The 17795-nt window shown below is 40.0% G+C and overlaps 2 protein-coding genes across 2 annotated transcripts; both read left to right on the forward strand.

Annotated features, from left to right (window-relative positions):
• The first annotated feature begins 2980 nt into the window (after positions 1 to 2980).
• Positions 2981 to 8867, forward strand: LOC117942147 (extracellular calcium-sensing receptor-like). The gene is made up of 8 exons (XM_034867475.1): positions 2981 to 3024; positions 3490 to 3784; positions 3894 to 4183; positions 4370 to 4665; positions 5388 to 5593; positions 5698 to 5919; positions 7663 to 7786; positions 7871 to 8867. The coding sequence occupies exons 1-8, from the start codon at positions 2996 to 2998 to the stop codon at positions 8773 to 8775; spliced, it is 2367 nt and encodes a 788-aa protein (XP_034723366.1). The 5' UTR covers positions 2981 to 2995; the 3' UTR covers positions 8776 to 8867.
• Positions 8868 to 9688: 821 nt separating this feature from the next.
• On the forward strand, positions 9689 to 17166 carry LOC117942302 (extracellular calcium-sensing receptor-like). The gene is made up of 8 exons (XM_034867706.1): positions 9689 to 9806; positions 10011 to 10305; positions 10402 to 10691; positions 10959 to 11254; positions 12082 to 12287; positions 12424 to 12645; positions 16045 to 16168; positions 16262 to 17166. Exons 1-8 carry the CDS (start codon positions 9703 to 9705, stop codon positions 17164 to 17166), a joined length of 2442 nt encoding a protein of 813 aa, XP_034723597.1. The 5' UTR covers positions 9689 to 9702.
• The last annotated feature ends 629 nt before the right edge of the window (positions 17167 to 17795 follow it).

Genomic DNA, 17795 nt, shown 5'->3' on the forward strand with positions numbered 1-17795 from the left:
GTCAATCTTTCCCACGTGGGCCCAATGGGGAGTGTGAGATTTCATTTGCTTAGCTTGGGGGTATCTTGAGATAGACTGTGGCTATTGGCTGGGAACAACGTTCATTGCAAATTGCACAAGCCAGAGAATGTAACGCTGTCTTTGGTTTTGCTGTAGCTGCCCAGGGAAAAAGATACACACGATAGAAACCAAGAAATGATGCACTAATAATGGATTACAAGGCTTGGATATTCTAATACCTTAGGGTGTTTTCGATGTAGGAAACTAAGGTTTTGGGCGATCTTTCACCGCTGTGATTAAAGACACGAGGAGACAGGTAGGAAACACACACTCGATTAGACTCAAATCTTTCTGTGTTTCTTTACTTCAGAACATGATTATCACCGTTGTGAGTCGCCTTATTGCTTCGTGTGTAGGCTCGATGGAATCAGGAGACTTTAAGCTTTCAAATGATGTATGGCATGAGCGTGTTTATGACGGTTTAAGGCTTACAATTTAGGAAAGAAGTCAGCACTTCCGAAAAACGGCGAGTTTATTTCCCGTGCACGGGAACCGACAAGTTACCAAACACAGGCTCACACACATTTTATCTGGAACATTTTTTTCAGGTATAGTCCCCGTGTTGATACCACAAGCAGTTAACAATGATTCCCCTACATGGTCCTGTGGCGCTTTTAGGTACATCAACTTGCCAAGCCATCTTAACTCTGTGACTGAGTTTATTCCCTCATCACTGACAATTTGTTTAAATATAAGCTGCTAATGTGCACTTTTGCAGAGAGTGGTCCGACATGTACATGGTTCCTCTGCACTAGCACTAGATTAACATGTACAATATGTAGTCTTCATCGTCTATCCTTATTTTTTATTCATTCTTTCATTTATTTAATTATTAGGTTGTTTCCATTATAGTTTTCACATCCATGTAAACTAACCACAGAGCTATTTATCATCTCTTAACATATCTAATTCACTGTAATAAATTCGGAGTCTGACTAAAAGGTCCACTAGGTGGCAGTAGTGTCAAAAATGTTGAAAAAAGGGACAACAACCTAGAAAAAGTCAAAAACATAGATAAAAAGCATCAACAAAAGTGTTGATTTTTAATTTTGACAAGAAGACAGCACAAGGGTTAAGATAGTATTACAGTACCTGGGGGGACCCCTTACATTTGTGAATTCAGTAGCAGATATGCACACATACAGTCAGACATACTGCATTATCTTACTGAATCTTTTTTGCTGCTCAGTTAATCCCTTATCAAAGTTACATGCAGCTTTTATTGTCTGGTGGCAATTTATGCCAATTTCACACTATATTAGATTATATTAAACATTATTGTCATTGCAGGGAGAACAGGTACCGAGAAACTGCAATGCAGTTTAGCATTAACCAGACGTGCAAAAGCAGTTGTGAACTGTGTATGTTGAGGATATACTAGCCTGGAAGTCTGGACATGTCAGCTTATGTTTCTTTTGCTCTTGCAGATATTTCTGGTCCCGATACCATTTGAACAGATTTGACATACGAGAACCTGGATGAACCAATCACAACTTTTTATCCCTCGTGGGGCAGGTTTAGGACAATGACAGACAATGACTTCATAGGCTCCCGGCCCAAACGTATTATCTAAGGCCCCGAATCTTTTAGGTTTTTTGAAAATACCTTCAGCTATCCTACTACTTTTACTATGCAAGCATTGATTGGGGTCATTAATTTGCAGTAAGAGCAGCCCCGATTGTTATGGCATTTCAATTAAAATGTAGCAGATTTGTCAGCTAATCATCCATTATTTGAACTCTACTACAGCATATAGGTTTTAAATAGAGGTTTCACGATTGGTAATTTATTAAGTTTAAGATGACTTAGTTTACCTCTATTTCCTAACTTTTGTATGTTATTTAACAAGACATTTATCCAAAAGTTCCCTTTTGAAATGGCTTCATGACCAATGAAGTCAGTGCCACTGGTCTAAAGTCTTTTAGCCACCGGGACAATGGAATCCTTCCATAACTTTGGAACCCTGCTCCAGAGACATCTTAAATAAGCAATAGAACACTGCTCTACAACACAGAGTTGTTCTGATCCTGTGATAGGATGTGGATCTGGGCTCTAATTTGTCTTCATTGTCTGAAATGATCCCTTATCATCATGAACATCAAACATCTGGTTTGACTATGTGGAAGGGGAAGACTCGTTGCACATTTCTTTAAGGTGAATATTGAAGTCATGGGTATCAAATTTTAAGTAAAAAGTGCAAATAGGTCTTTGTTTCTATTAAAGCTTGCAATAACTAATGGAGTTGTTTTCAATTTTATGCTGGGCTGTCAATTTACGTCTTCCGTACCACACTGTGTTCCTTTGGCATGGCTTAATTTTACATCCAGACTACAGTACTTTTTCAAATTTAGATATACCCGGTAATGCTAAATATTCAGTGCATGTCACTTGGAGCAATACACGTAATATGGAATTGTCTTGACTATGGTTTGCCCAAAAATACAGTGAACCATTGTCAAAGGTAAACGCTGACTATTTGCACTCAATTCAGATTACAGAGCAGCTATTTTGAAACATATCATGGTGAAACCATAAGTCTTCCGACCACCGAGAAAGTGACTCTCGTCTCTGATATGTAGAAAGCTGACATACAGTTGATTGAAGGCATTTTTTTTCTTCCTGAAAATCTATATAAACCAGTGAAAGCACATCTGTTCATGCAGACAGTTCAGAGATGGAGATCTCCGCTTTCCTAATTGGCCGGATCTTGTTGTGGTTTATGTCTAAGCCTAACTCAGCTCTTGCCTTGTATGGTTCTGAGGATGATGTTAAACAAAAGGCTGGGCTTACAGAGGTTACTGAGACTTCATCAGTGAAGTGTAAGCTCCAGGGTACATCTCGTCTCCCTGCATTTTCAATGGATGGTAACTGTGTCATTGGTGGTGTTTTTGCCATACACCAATACATGCACACAGTGAAGCATAACTACACCACCATGCCTGAGCCTCTGAGATGCTCAGGGAGGTTAGTAAGAGGGAGAAGTGGGGGATATAAATGTTTTGCTTTGTATGATGTGCTTATGATCATGTTGCAAAGCTTTTTTGTACTGTAGTACTGGGAATGTTAAAACAAATAATATTATTTCACCTTAGGTGCAAATTCCCAATTTGGCCATTTAAACGGCAGCTATCATTTTCCCAAAAATATTAAATGTGTGACTTAATAGGTGTAGTATGTATAGTATTGGCTTTAGATTTAGCTGACTACTGTTAATTCATACATTAACATTTCTGTGCATTTTCTAATCCTGTGTCTTGATAGTAGGTAACTCTTTAATGTATAGCCTACTATATTTGGTTCACAGTGCACAGTTGTGCAGCTATCAGTTACTGTCCATAACTTTGAATTGCAGTTCTTCTTTATAGTGTGTCTTCTGTAAAATTGTGAATTGTCCTTGCCATATGTAAGTTTATAAGTGTCTGTATGCAGTGTTATACCCCGTGAACTGCGCTTCTCACGTGCAATGATCTTTGCCATCGAGGAGATAAACAACAGCACGGAGCTGCTGCCAGGAATCAAACTCGGTTATCAGATCTATGACTCGTGCGCCTCAGTGCCAGCGACGGTGCATGTGGCATTCCAGCTTTCAAATAGCCTGGACTCTGTGTTTTACACTGGTGACAATTGCTCACAATCTGGTATGGTGATGGCTGTCGTTGGTGAGTCTGCGTCCTCGCCATCTATCAGCATGTCGCGCATTATCGGGTCATTTAACATCCCTCAAGTAAATATTTTGAATTACTGGCAAACTATGTGTTTAATATTGACCAGTGCTTTGTTTATGTACAGTATGTCCTGTGAAATAATTTGCTTACACTGTTGTTTCCCTTCAGGTGAGCCACTTTGCTACTTGTGCATGTCTGTCCAATAAGCAGCAGTACCCGAATTTCTTCAGAACAATCCCTAGTGATCAGTTCCAGGCTGACGCACTGGCCAAGCTGGTAAAACACTTTGGCTGGACTTGGATAGGTGCTGTCCGGTCAGATTCAGACTATGGCAATAATGGTATGGCGTCTTTCCTGGACGCAGCACGCAAATATGGGATCTGTGTGGAATACTCTGAATCGTTCGATGGGAACCACCCACGCAGCAGGATCCAGAGAGTAGCTGACATTATCCGCAGGTTTGTTTAATCAAATATAAGATGGATGTATTGTAGCGTCAAATTACAAATGTATTTTTCTCAGCATGATTATTACTCTCATATTAATCGCTGGTATTGTTTTGACAAACTATCTTGATGCATTTTTAAAAACCTTGATTTTAGGTTTACATTGATGTAAAAAAATGCACTGTAATTTCTCTGCAGGTCTACAGCTATGGTTGTTGTGGCATTTACATCCCCTGCAGACATTAGGATTTTGCTGGAAGAGCTGTCACTTGAGCCTTTTCCAGCTCGCCAGTGGATAGGCAGTGAAGCCTGGGTAACAGACCCAGACATGCTGAGGTTCAGCTTCTGTGCTGGAGCCATCGGATTTGGCATTCAGAAATCTGTCATCCCAGGTCTGAGAGACTTCTTGCTGGATCTCTCTCCTTCTAAAGTGGCTGCCTCTCCAGTGCTTACTGAGTTCTGGGAGGATGCATTCAACTGCAGGCTGGGAAAAAGTGAGACAATTAAGCTGATTTTTAATATAGGACAGACCCTCACAGTTGTGTTGTTGTTGTGATGCGTTGTTTTGTATTGTCTGTCTGAGTGGAGGTTATTGTCAAAGAAAGTCATGAGGTGGCCATGAGGTGCATCTCTGTAAATATTTGTTCTACATGATATGATGATCATTCAGGCACTCGGCTGTCTTGGAGATCTTTTTTATTATCTTTGCTGCAGTGGTTTCACAACAAACCCTGTATACAAGCCCAAAATGGTTAAAAGGACAGATTCCAGGACACCAAGTTAAATACATTAATACTATTAATCAGATTAATAAATACATTACTTGCCAGCATGTATCAGTTGCGTGTAAAAGTACGTATGTAATTCTATTTGGGCTATCAAACTAATGGGGAGTTCAGATTATTTATTTATGTTTGAAACACGTTAAAACAGGTCAAGTCAGCAACCCAGTCTCATGGCAGTTTGTGCAATGGTCACGTCATTTAATCAGGGTCTGATGACCAATTCGTATTAATGGGAGCTGGTACATGTAAACGTTAAAAAAGTGCTGACAAACTGAAAAATTAACTATTTAACAATAAATAAAGACAAACGTGCTTTGAAATGTAATGAAACATTTGCTTGTTTTATAAATGAATCACAACAATGTAGATTTCAGTTTTTGCCAGGCATGTTTTGCAGGTTAACAAACAAAAAAATATCTGTGTGTTTTTAGATGTAGCAAAAGATGAGAGATTATGTGATGGAACAGAAGACATAAAGACGCTCCAGAGCCCGTACACTGAAACGTCTCAGCTCCGGATCACTAACATGGTATACAAGGCTGTTTATGCAATAGCTCATGCCATTCATAAAGCAGTGTGTCAGGAAACAAATTCTACAACTCAGTGTGACAAATTCACCAGAATAGAATCCAAAGAGGTCAGTGTAAAAAAATAAGTGAAAATCCTAATGCTATTTCAATGCTAAGTATTCATTAAATTTCATTTTATTTATTTTCTCGTTCCTTTACTTTATCCTCACAGGTTCTTACTCAGCTGAAGGAAGTACATTTTACCCAAAATGATAATGATGTGTCATTTGATACCAACGGGGATCCTGTGGCCAGATACGAGTTGGTTAACTGGCAAAAAAGTGAGAGTGGAAGCATTGAGTTGGTGACAGTGGGACAATACGATGCATCACTGCCGTTGGGCCAGAAGTTCCGTATCAACCGGAACATCACCTGGTTGGATGGTGGCACAGAAGTAAGGAACACAAAAGCAATAATTTAACATGTCAAATGTTGCAATCTTGAAGTCTCTATCGTATTGAGACCATTTCCCCACTGTTACAGAGGTCAGGTACGTAGATACAGCTTTAAGACTCAGTGGTTTTCCCGGACACTTACGGTTATCTATTAAGCACCCGTGACTATTGTTCAGTGTGTGTGAGAGCCTTCTGCGTTATTTCTTAAAGATAGATAACGAAAGGGTGTCACAGCAGTAAATCCAAACAGAGAGAACAGGCTTTCCTGTACAGTAGTGTAGAGCCCGACTGCATGCATCCTCCTTGTATTGCTCTTTCCCTTGTTCCAAAGAAATTGCACAAACAGTTTGCCTGTTTCCGGTGGTCTTCCAGTTATGGCGGCTTTGTGTCTCCCTTTTCTGGCATAGCCTAGACATTGAAGTTCTATAGCATATTGTTGGTGTTGTCAGCTAACATGCCCATTGACGGCTAAACCTTTGTTACCTGGCTGGCCAGGTGCTGGAAGGTTCTGAGGGTTTCAGCCTTGTTGGAGAGCTTCTTATGGCTTTTTCACACCTTTCCTCCTTTATCAAGGAATGAGCAGAAGCTGCACATAAAACCTTTTGGTGTGCGAGGCGCCATATGTGGACATTTCATTCTCAACAAGTGGAATAGGACTGTTAATTTAAACTGCCGGTGGAATCTTCAGCTATGTTTGAACTGGATGTAGGTAAACTGTTACAGCAGGTACAGGAAAGTAACCACTGTGTGAATGATATTTCAGGTAGGAAGACTGCTCATTTGTTCATTTGCTTCAAACTCAGTCATCTGAGCAGGCATTTTTCAAAGCCAAGACTGTCAACTGGGTATTGGACACTGTTCAGCAGGCACAGGTAGTTTTGGGTGTGCCTGTCCTGTCTGGGTTCTGGATGCACTTGACCTGTGGCATTGCGAGTGCTGGGTTGTCTCATCAATAAATGACTAAACCTTGTGGGCTACATTATCATTTCACTGGTTTCCTATCTCCCTGGTCAGCTTAGTGGGTTACAGGCATACCTAAAAAATGTTCCCTTGCTGAGCTGCATCACAGGGTTAGTTAGAGAAAATTTGCAACCACGAAAAAACATGCTGACACCATGAAAAGTGGATCTTTAAAACACTGTAACTTTCAATTATTTAATTGATTTGTCCAGTTTAGAATAGTCTCTTATTGCCAGACCTTCCTCCACAGCGCTGCAAAGGAGGGTCTGGCGAGTCCACACAGCATTCCAGGAAGGGAGAAAAACGTGCTCTGGTCATTTTGCATTTATTTAAACCAATCACAATCATCATGGGTAGAGCTAAGCTCCGCATAGAGCCGCTGCTAAATAGCCCTGTTTTGGTGGAACGTGTACGTTCAACATTTTGTTTTAGTTGTGCAACAGAAAACTCAGATTGGACAGTTAACCATTGTCCTCATAAATCCACCGGAGTTTCAAAATCCAACACAAAGAAAACGGAAGGAAACGGACATTGGCGAAAATACATGCCTCCGGCAGAAATTCCCGCAGCATCAAAGCAATCCCGGAAGTTGAACATCGTGGATATAGACTATGTTTAGGTAAAGCTTGATTTTGGAATGAAATGGCTTTAGGAGGGTTTACAGTTTAGGGACAGTGACCAATAACACTTTCAGTACAAATATTGACATCTTAGTATTGTTTTACAAAAATCCTCAGAGTTTGAATGCACACCTGAACATGTATGAGTTTGTTTGTCTCCAGGTTCCTGTGTCAGTGTGCTCTGACAACTGTCCTCCAGGAACTCGTAAAGTACTGCAGAAAGGAAAACCCATCTGTTGTTATGATTGTATACCGTGTCCTGAGGGAGAGATTAGCAATGCTACAGGTATTTTCTTTCTTTTTCTATTGCATATCTATGACATAAAATATGCAACTGCTAAAAACACTTTTTTTGTTTAATTTATTTCAGATTCCCCTGATTGTTTCCCTTGCCCCAAGGAGTTCTGGCCTAATGTAGAGAGAGACACTTGCCTCCCCAAGCCTGTGGAGTTTCTTTCCTACAACGAGGTCCTAGGAATCATCCTGGCAGCATTCTCAGTTGGTGGCGCCTGTCTGGCCATTATAACAGCGGCTGTGTTCTATCGTCACAGGACATCCCCGATTGTCAGGGCCAACAACTCTGAGCTGAGCTTCCTGCTGCTCTTCTCCCTGACTCTATGTTTCTTATGTTCATTAACTTTCATTGGAGCACCCTCGGAGTGGTCCTGCATGCTGCGCCACACAGCGTTTGGGATCACCTTCGTCCTCTGTATGTCTTGTGTTCTTGGAAAAACAATAGTAGTGTTAATGGCCTTTAGAGCTACACTCCCAGGTAGTAATGTCATGAAATGGTTTGGTCCTCCACAGCAAAGAATGACTGTAGTGTCTTTCACGTTTATTCAAGTTTTAATATGTACTATTTGGTTGGGTCTTAGTCCCCCTTTTCCAATGAAAAACCTAACCACAAACAAGGAGAGAATCATCCTGGAGTGTGCATTGGGCTCAGCTGTTGGGTTCTGGGCTGTGCTTGGTTACATAGGTCTACTGGCTGTCTTTTGCTTTGTGTTAGCTGTCCTAGCTCGGAAATTACCTGATCATTTTAATGAAGCCAAGCTCATCACCTTCAGCATGCTGATATTCTGTGCAGTCTGGATCACCTTTATCCCTGCATATCTCAGCTCTCCTGGGAAATTTACTGTGGCTGTGGAGATATTTGCCATTCTGGCCTCCAGTTTTGGACTAGTACTGTGTATATTTGTCCCAAAGTGTTTCATCATATTGGTTAAGCCAGAGAAGAACACCAAGAAACATTTAATGAACAAAAATCTATCTTAAGAAATCTGAAGATTGTAAATAGTTAAGATGGCAACATATAGCTTGTATGCTATGCAGATCCAACAGTCTTCACCTTTCTTTTCAAATTGTTCTTTTTACATACATTTGTCATTTTGTGAATGTCCTTTTAAAATGTTGTCTTGCTTTAAATATTTTATCATGTTTCAATGTGATGTAAATGTATAATTAGGTTAATAAATAAATAACATAAAACGTGTATAAATGTGTGTGTTTTTTTTCTTTTTATAAAATCATTTGCATTTCAATTATTTTTCCATATCCACATTATTTAATATTGTGCACTATGTGCAATATGGTGCACTTTTGTCAGACTTAACTGTAATATAAGATAAAACAAAGCCAAACATACATTAGTTAGACACAAGTGAAAGGGAAAAAAGGGTCCAGATTGATAAATAGCAAAATTACCTTTTAACTGTTACGTGACCTAAAACATAGCAAAACAAAAATGTAAGTGTAGAAAAGAATAAGGAAGGCATCTGATGTCTACAATAATAACAAATGTATAAAAAAGAGACACAAATGCAGATTATATTGTACATGAAGCGCACAGAAAAGACTTAGACGTGAGTTAATCAAAGACCATGGAATAAGCACATCCTCTTCTGATGTAAATTTACCTGACGTAGAGTAGGAGGGGAGCTTTTCTCTGAAATTCTATAAAACACACATACAGTATGCCCACATACAGAGAGTCGAGGGATGGAGATCTCTGCTCTCTGTATTGGTCTGACCCTGTCTCTGGGTTTGTGTAACCTGAACTCAGCGCTTGCCCTGAATGATTCTGAAGATGATGTTAAACAAAGGGCTGGGCTTACAGAGGATAAGACTGGTGCTGGGGTCAGCACTCAGACTTCATCTGTGAAATGTAAGCTCCAGGGTACCTCTCGTCTCCCTGCATTTGCAATGGATGGTGACTACGTTATTGGTGGTGTTTTCTCCATACACTACTACATGCACACAGTGAAGCATAACTACACCACCATGCCTGAGCCATTAAGATGTAACAGGTTAGTAAGATGGAGAAGTGGGGGATAAGAGGATGTTGCTAAAGTTCTTTGATAAAGGCCTATACGGTATTTGGTTCACACATATGCTCAGCTATAAGTTATTGTGAAAAACTATGAATTGCAGTTCTCTTTTATCATGAATTGCTGTCAAAATTGTGACTTATCCATCAAAATTTAAACCGTGACATGAGTGTCTGTGTGCAGCATTGACTCCCGTGAACTGCGCTTCTCACGCACAATAATCTTTGCCATTGAGGAGATAAACAACAGCACGGAGCTGCTGCCGAGAATCAAACTCGGTTATCAGATCTACGACTCGTGTGCCTCGGTGCCAGAGACAGTGCATGTGGCATTCCAGCTTTCAAATGGCCTGGACCCGGTGTTTTACACTGCCGACAATTGCTCGCATTCTGGTATGGTGATGGCTGTCGTTGGAGAGTCTGGGTCCACGCCATCCATCGGCATGTCGCGCATCATTGGGCCCTTTAACATCCCTCAAGTAAATATTTTGGATTGCTGTAAAACTGTGTTTAATAGACTAGTGCCTTTTTTGCTTGCCTCTCCCATTAAATAGTAACACTGTTGTTTCCTTCAGGTGAGCCACTTTGCCACTTGTGCATGTCTGTCCGATAAGCAGCAGTACCCAAATTTCTTCAGAACCGTACCTAGTGATCAGTTCCAGGCTGAAGCGCTGGCCAAGCTGGTAAAACACTTTGGCTGGACTTGGATAGGTGCTGTCCGGTCAGATTCAGACTATGGCAATAATGGTATGGCGTCTTTCCTGGACGCAGCACGCAAAGAGGGGATCTGTGTGGAATACTCAGAATCTATTGATTGGAACCACCCACTTAGCAGGATCCAGAGAGTAGCCGACGTTATCCGCAGGTTTCTACATCCCTGATTGTGCTTTTGTTCCGTGTGCTGACACTGAAATTTAGTGCACAAAATCACAAAAATTTTAACTTTAATATAAGATGGCAGTGTTTTATAATGTCAGTTGCTAATTGGAAATGTATTTTTTTAGAATTACTTACACCAAAACTGTATATTCAACACACCACAAAAAGTAAAGTATGTCATGTTTGCCTCATTTACAAATGTAAATTTTGTATTTATATTAACGTAATGCAATGCACTGTAATTTCTCTCCAGGTCAACCGCTACGGTTGTTTTGGCATTTACATCCCCTGCAGACCTGAGGCTTCTGGTGGAGGAGCTTTCACTTGAGCCTTCTCCACCTCGTCAGTGGATAGGCAGTGAAGCCTGGGTAACTGACCCAGACATGCTGAAGTTCAGCTTCTGTGCTGGAGCCATCGGATTTGGCATTCAGAAATCTGTCATCCCAGGTCTGAGAGACTTCTTGCTGAATCTCTCTCCTTCTGAAGTGGCTGCCTCTCCAGTGCTTACTGAGTTCTGGGAGGATGCATTCAATTGCAGGCTTGGAAAAAGTGAGAAAGATGTTCATGTTTAACATAGGACAGACACTCACTTGTAGCTGTGTTGTGTTATGTTTTAGATTGTTTATGTGAATGGAGCTTCCTGTGTTAAAATGTCCACAGCGGTTTTTATGCCAAACCACAGATTAACAGGGAGATGTATTGCTACTGAACAAAGACGGTCACACGCTATCAGGATTTTTGTGATTTTTATATCATGCCACCAAGCTAAATAAAGACGAAACATTGTACTTGCTATGTAAGTAGGTATGTAGTTCAAAAAAATCATGTCAGCAATTACGGAAAATAAATTATACATATTTTTTACCTTTTATAACGTAAGCTGGAAAACATAAAGGTTTAAAAAAAAACTCTAATATGTCCAGATACCAACTGAAACAGCAACTATTTTAAACCAAAAAAGAAAAAGGTATATTTGTGAAACTGCGCTTTGAAATGCAATATAAAATTATGTTTTCCTAGTACATTACACGATTTTCTGCATAATGCGTTTGGCAAAAGAACTATAAAGGGCACTCGGGGAGCATAGACCTTCACCCTGTCTTGCAATGTAAATGAAAGGGATGAATAATTTGTGTATCCGCCCCATGACTCTGATCCACTCCAGAATTGAACGGGTACTTACCTGGCCTATGCTTCACCCTTTGTTCAAGTTTTATTAAAAGCATGCCATTATTTTTCCGTGTTTCTGCTAGCAAACAAACAAACAAACTGAACAAAAACATAATCTCCTTGGCACAGGTAATGATAAACATACGCATGAATATTGTTATTGTTAACAATGTAAAAAATTCTCAAAGCCTCTGTCATTGTTTTAGGTGAAGCCATGGACAAGAGATTATGTGATGGAACTGAAGACATAAAGACGCTCCAGAGCCCGTACACTGACACATCTCAGCTCCGGATCACTAACATGGTATACAAGGCTGTTTATGCAATAGCTCATGCTATTCATAAAGCAGTGTGTCAGGAAACAAATTCTACAACTCAGTGTGACAAATTCACCAGGATAGAATCCAATGAGGTCAGTTGAACATAAGTGAAAATCCTAATGTGCTTTTTTCCTATAATGTACCTTTAATGATATTTAATATTCATTTTGTTTGAAATTATAATTTAATTTCTCTCCCTTACTGTTTACCTTAATTTTATTTTCACAGGTTCTTACTCAGCTGAAGAAAGTGAATTTTTCCAAAAATGGTTATGGTGTTTCATTTGATGCCAACGGTGATCCTGTGGCCAGATATGAACTGATTAACTGGCAAAAAAGTGAAAGGGGCAACATCAAGTTGGTGACAGTAGGGCAATACGATGTATCACTGTCGGTGGGCCAGAAGTTCCAAATCAACAGGAACCTCACCTGGGTGGATGGTGGCACACAAGTAAGGAGCCCAAAGCAATAATGTAAGACAAAATTTGGTGATCTTAACTGACACTACCTAGCAGACTTTTTGGAAGCAGGTGCCACAACTCAACATGCCAACAGACCATGCATTGCTTCGCTCAAAAAAGCATACTTCTTTGATCTTACAACCAATATCGTCCATCCATTCACCTCATCTTGCGTACAGACTTCATGATCACCCTCAGATGAAAACTTCTCCGTCACCTCTGTCTCCAGTAAAGCAAGCCAAAAGACTGTTCCTTGGTCTATATCTGGTGGAGTTCATCTTTTCTTACCATGTCAGCAATTGAAAACACAACACTAGCCAAACATCCCCTCGTGTATGTAGATTCTGACCATCTCCATGTCTTCTATAGGCCATTTTTTTGTTCTTTGATTGTACTAACTTAATGTTTCTTTGAATCAGAAGAAGGAATGACATGTGGCTCATTAGTGTCAGTACCTCAATAAAGCTTGCAGGTGGCAACAAATGACCGGAGTTCCCACCATGATTGAAATTGAAACCAAATTCTCTATGATTCAAAATGGCGGCTACTGCTCTCACTCAATTTCCCCGGTTGTTTAAAATGGCCACAGACTAGGGATTGCAACTAGTCAACTTGTCAACTTCACTGTTCCACGATGACGTTTTGACCTTGAGTTTTTTTTTTTTTTACCCTTAAATATAAATCCTTGTATTGATTTTCTTAAGACACTTTCCAGCAGCTGGTTCTAGACGTGGCTCCTGGTACTTGCACCTTGCTCCTGCCACAACAGAAAATGTCACATAAAATATTAAATGAAGTTAACTGATCATACAATAATGTAACTTGAGCTATTTAAATTAGCTGGTTAAATGGTTAAATGTAATTTGCTCTTACTAGTGTATCGCCAGGTGTACTGTCCCCAACATCTTCCCTATTGGTTGACAGGCTGAGGTGAGTGTGGCTTATCCGTGGGGGTAGCACAGGATTGATTCAGAGAAAGAATGACAGCAGTTGGTGAGAGACAGACTGAGAGACTGAGACAGTGCTTCTGGATGTCGTAACGAAGATTCCTTTTTCCCTATCAAGTTGTGTTAATGTTTTGTTTTCAATATATACAAATGTACTGTCAACGGAGAACCGACTAAGCAGTGCCGGACCACGGTGAAAGAGCTGGTTGGATGATGGGGCGACCGAGTATATAGCTCTTTTGTTTCATATGCACGCACTGCCAAACTCTTGAAGCCCCTAGACGTAACAATACTATCAAGTTTTCCATAGTCTGCCATAGCAGTCCCCAACAATCAGTCCCAAAACGTTGGAGTTAGAAACTTAATGCCATCAACATGTTGTTTGTAAATCTTTACAATATTTCAAAGAGTCAAGCAGGTCTGCCTTGTTGCAAGATCTACATTTTTAGCCTGCAGCTTGCTAGCTCGGAGTTTGTTGTTGTTTCCTGAAGGGAACAGATTTTGAGAACGGAAAAAAGCAGATCAGAAAGTTTGGGACATCCAGCGCGTAATCCTGGCAATGTACTTCCGTTGATCCAGACTAAGCTTCAGTTACTGTAGTAGCTCTCTTTAGTTGGAGCTCCTGGCACCAGGATGTAAGTGCCCACCATCCCACGCACTTCCAGCAAAGCTCTATCTGGTGCTGCTAGGATACCAGTTCCTTTCCCTTACTAACTTCCGGCATGCAACATGTTTTAATGACACTTCTTTCACATTCTCTCTTTCTCATTTAGAGGCCATGCTTGCCTTGTACCCCAGGCCCTCTACAACCCTACTTTGCAAAGCTTGTTCCTCACAAGTCTTCAATTAGGTATACGCAAGCCAGATGAGCCACCTGCTCACAAAGAAAGCTTAATGGCTCACCTGTGAATTTCATCTAGCCTGACAGTTGATTTTAGACTTAGCCTTATTGTCATCTGGAACACAACAACCTCTTCCATGACAGACAAACTGTTACTGACTCACCCACATGATATCCATCTGCACACAACTGCACCTCCTTCTACCAGTTTTGGGGGTTTCTACAATGAAAGACGTTTCCCAGCAAAACAAACACCTGAGCTGGCAAGTTCAGAATCTCATCAATTCTTGCAGACACTCACCCAACACCAGATCCTCCATATTTGACACTGACTTTAAACTTGAAAATCTTGCCCACTGTGCCTGATCTTGGACTCCCAGAACTACTTCACTAATAGCCTATCACCAAGATCCCTGTTGTCCTACTGATTACCATGATAGGGCTTCTGCTTTTACAACCAGTACAATTGAACCTATCTGTTGTTTGATCTTGTCACCATTACTGTTTCCACTCCGATTTCATGATGCCCAGCAAAAGAGGCTAACTTAAAAGCGAACTAAGCCAATAAATCCGATCGGTTTACACTCGCCTTTATTCAAAGTAATCTTCTAATCTAATCTAATAATCTTTAAATCCTTTCGACACTCTTGAAAACTACCAGCAACTCCAGAAATGACAGCGCATAATGGAGACAGATCCTGTCTTCATCTCTGAGTCTGCACAAGATATTACTCAATTCTGGTTCCACCAGCACTTTCACCACCTAGTGTCCTCGTCTGACATTTCTCCAGTTCATTACTCTGGACACCTCTTCAGGATTGGAGCCATTACGTCGGTTTCCTACAGTGGCATTCCAAAGCAATACAAAAGTTTTTCCCTGCTACAATTCAGATCAGAAATATCTAGTGAATTTAAGCTAAATAGCAGAATTTTGGAGCAGGGCCACAGCCTAACCTCTTCCGGCATTCTTATGAATACCCACCTAACCTTCTCTCAATTACTCTCACATTCTGTGCCTCCTCCCTCCTATGATGTTTTTTTCTTCACCTTTCTCCTCTCTGTAGATTTCCTACTGATGCTTCCGCACAATGTGCCAGAAAACAGAACTAGTGGCATCACGCTTCACGAATATTAATATAAATTGTTCAAATTTAGTTGTTTTATGGTGGAGTCCTTACTAATGAAATAGAATGATATTTGTATATTGAAAACTACTGATATTGTTCCTCTTGTCGATACTGGCAGTGGAAAGATCCAATCCTCACACAATGTTCCATGTCATTATGTAGGGGTATTTTTATTAAGACATTTAACTATAAAATTGCCCCTTTAGGAAAGTGTTTTCTTGCTGAAATGAAAAAGAGTGCTAAAAGAATTAACTTGATTGCTGGATGTTTACACAGAAGACTGTATATTTTGTCCTACAGCAATTACAATGAAGTAGTTTTAAGAGGTTATAGTGACTGTGTAACATTTTAGTACATATGCTGACATTTTAGTGTTATTTTAAAACAGATTTGAAAAAACTGTGAACCGTTAAATTAATCCTGAGTTTTCGGGCACACTTGATTGTTTGTGCATTTGTTCTCTAAATGTGCCAGGTTCCTATATCAGTGTGCACTGACAGCTGTCCTCCAGGAACTCGTAAAGTACTTCAGAAAGGAAAACCAATCTGTTGTTATGATTGTTTACCTTGCCCTGAGGGAGAGATTAATAATGCTACAGGTATTTGTTTTTTCTCCTAAACAAAGCCAATGTACTGTACAACATTAAATGTCCATTATGATTGCTAACAGCCCTTTTTGTTTGATTTTTCAGATTCCCCTGATTGTTTCCCTTGCCCAAAGGAGTTCTGGCCTAATGCAGAGAGAGACACTTGTCTCCCCAAGCCTGTAGAGTTTCTTTCCTACAACGAGGTCCTAGGAATCATCCTGGCTGCATTCTCAGTTGGTGGCGCCTGTCTGGCCATTATAACAGCGGCTGTGTTCTATCGTCACAGGACATCCCCGATTGTCAGGGCCAACAACTCTGAGCTGAGCTTCCTGCTGCTCTTCTCCCTGACTCTATGTTTCTTATGTTCATTAACTTTCATTGGAGCACCCTCTGAGTGGTCCTGCATGCTGCGCCACACAGCGTTTGGGGTCACCTTCGTCCTCTGTATGTCTTGTGTTCTTGGAAAAACAATAGTAGTGTTAATGGCCTTTAGAGCTACACTCCCAGGTAGTAATGTGATGAAATGGTTTGGTCCTCCACAGCAAAGAATGACTGTAGTGTCTTTCACGTTTATTCAAGTTTTAATATGTACTATTTGGTTGGGTCTTAGTCCCCCTTTTCCAATGAAAAACCTAACTACATACAAAGAGAGAATCATCCTGGAGTGTGCATTAGGCTCAGCTGTTGGGTTCTGGGCTGTGCTGGGGTACATAGGTCTACTGGCTGTCTTTTGCTTTGTGTTAGCTGTCCTAGCTCGGAAATTACCTGATAATTTTAATGAAGCCAAGCTCATCACCTTCAGCATGCTGATATTCTGTGCAGTCTGGATCACCTTTATACCAGCGTATCTCACCTCTCCTGGGAAATTTACTGTGGCTGTGGAGATATTTGCCATTTTGGCCTCCAGTTTTGGGCTTATACTGTGTATATTTGCCCCAAAGTGTTTTATCATATTGGTTAAGCCAGAGAAAAACACCAAGAAACATTTAATGAACAAAAATCCATCATAAAACATCTCAGGCTTGGAAATAGGTAAGATAGAAATATACGGTATGCTGTTCACATCCAACAAATTCTTTACCTTGATTCCAATTATTTTTCTTTTTAATTGTCATTTTATGAATGTTCTTTTGAAATGTTCTTGTCTTAAATATTCTTTTATTATAGGATATAGATGTAAAATTTGGTTGATAAATAAAGCAAAAAAATCCATAACATAAGTTTTTTTTTCTATTTTTCTTTTATAAATAATATGAATTTTAATAACATTCTTTGTACACTATAATTAATATAGGATTAAAGATTCACATTGTCATAGTTAATATCGCACATTAGTTAGACACAAATACACGGGATAATAGGGTTGCAATTTAAGTAAATTAAATGTAATATGAGCTAAAACAAAGCAGTAAAAGGTGTAAGGGTTGAACAGAATTAGGAAGATATTTGTTTACTATGTTAACTGTACAATTGTAGGAAAGAGACATGAACACTAAATGTACATTATACTGTACATGGAGCGCAAAAAAAAGACTTAGACAAGAGTTAATCAAAGGCCGTTGGATAAGGCCATCCTCTTCTGATGAACTGTAACTAACATAGAATAGAGGGAGGAGAGCTTTTGTCTGAAAATCTTTAA

Source organism: Etheostoma cragini, chromosome 3 (genome assembly GCF_013103735.1).
Source record: "Etheostoma cragini isolate CJK2018 chromosome 3, CSU_Ecrag_1.0, whole genome shotgun sequence".
Lineage (NCBI taxonomy): Eukaryota > Metazoa > Chordata > Actinopteri > Perciformes > Percidae > Etheostoma > Etheostoma cragini.

Excerpts from the sequence above, each read along its gene's own strand:
- LOC117942147 (XM_034867475.1), top strand. The coding sequence starts at position 2,996 with ATGCCTGAGCCTCTGAGATGCTCAGGGAG. Across the intron at positions 4,184-4,369 it reads GTAGCTGACATTATCCGCAG|GTCTACAGCTATGGTTGTTG; the intron begins GTTTGTTTAATC and ends ATTTCTCTGCAG. Across the intron at positions 5,920-7,662 it reads GGTTGGATGGTGGCACAGAA|GTTCCTGTGTCAGTGTGCTC; the intron begins GTAAGGAACACA and ends GTTTGTCTCCAG.
- LOC117942302 (XM_034867706.1), top strand. The coding sequence starts at position 9,703 with ATGGATGGTGACTACGTTATTGGTGGTGTTTTCTCCATACACTACTAC. Across the intron at positions 10,306-10,401 it reads GGCCCTTTAACATCCCTCAA|GTGAGCCACTTTGCCACTTG; the intron begins GTAAATATTTTG and ends TGTTTCCTTCAG. Across the intron at positions 12,646-16,044 it reads GGGTGGATGGTGGCACACAA|GTTCCTATATCAGTGTGCAC; the intron begins GTAAGGAGCCCA and ends TAAATGTGCCAG.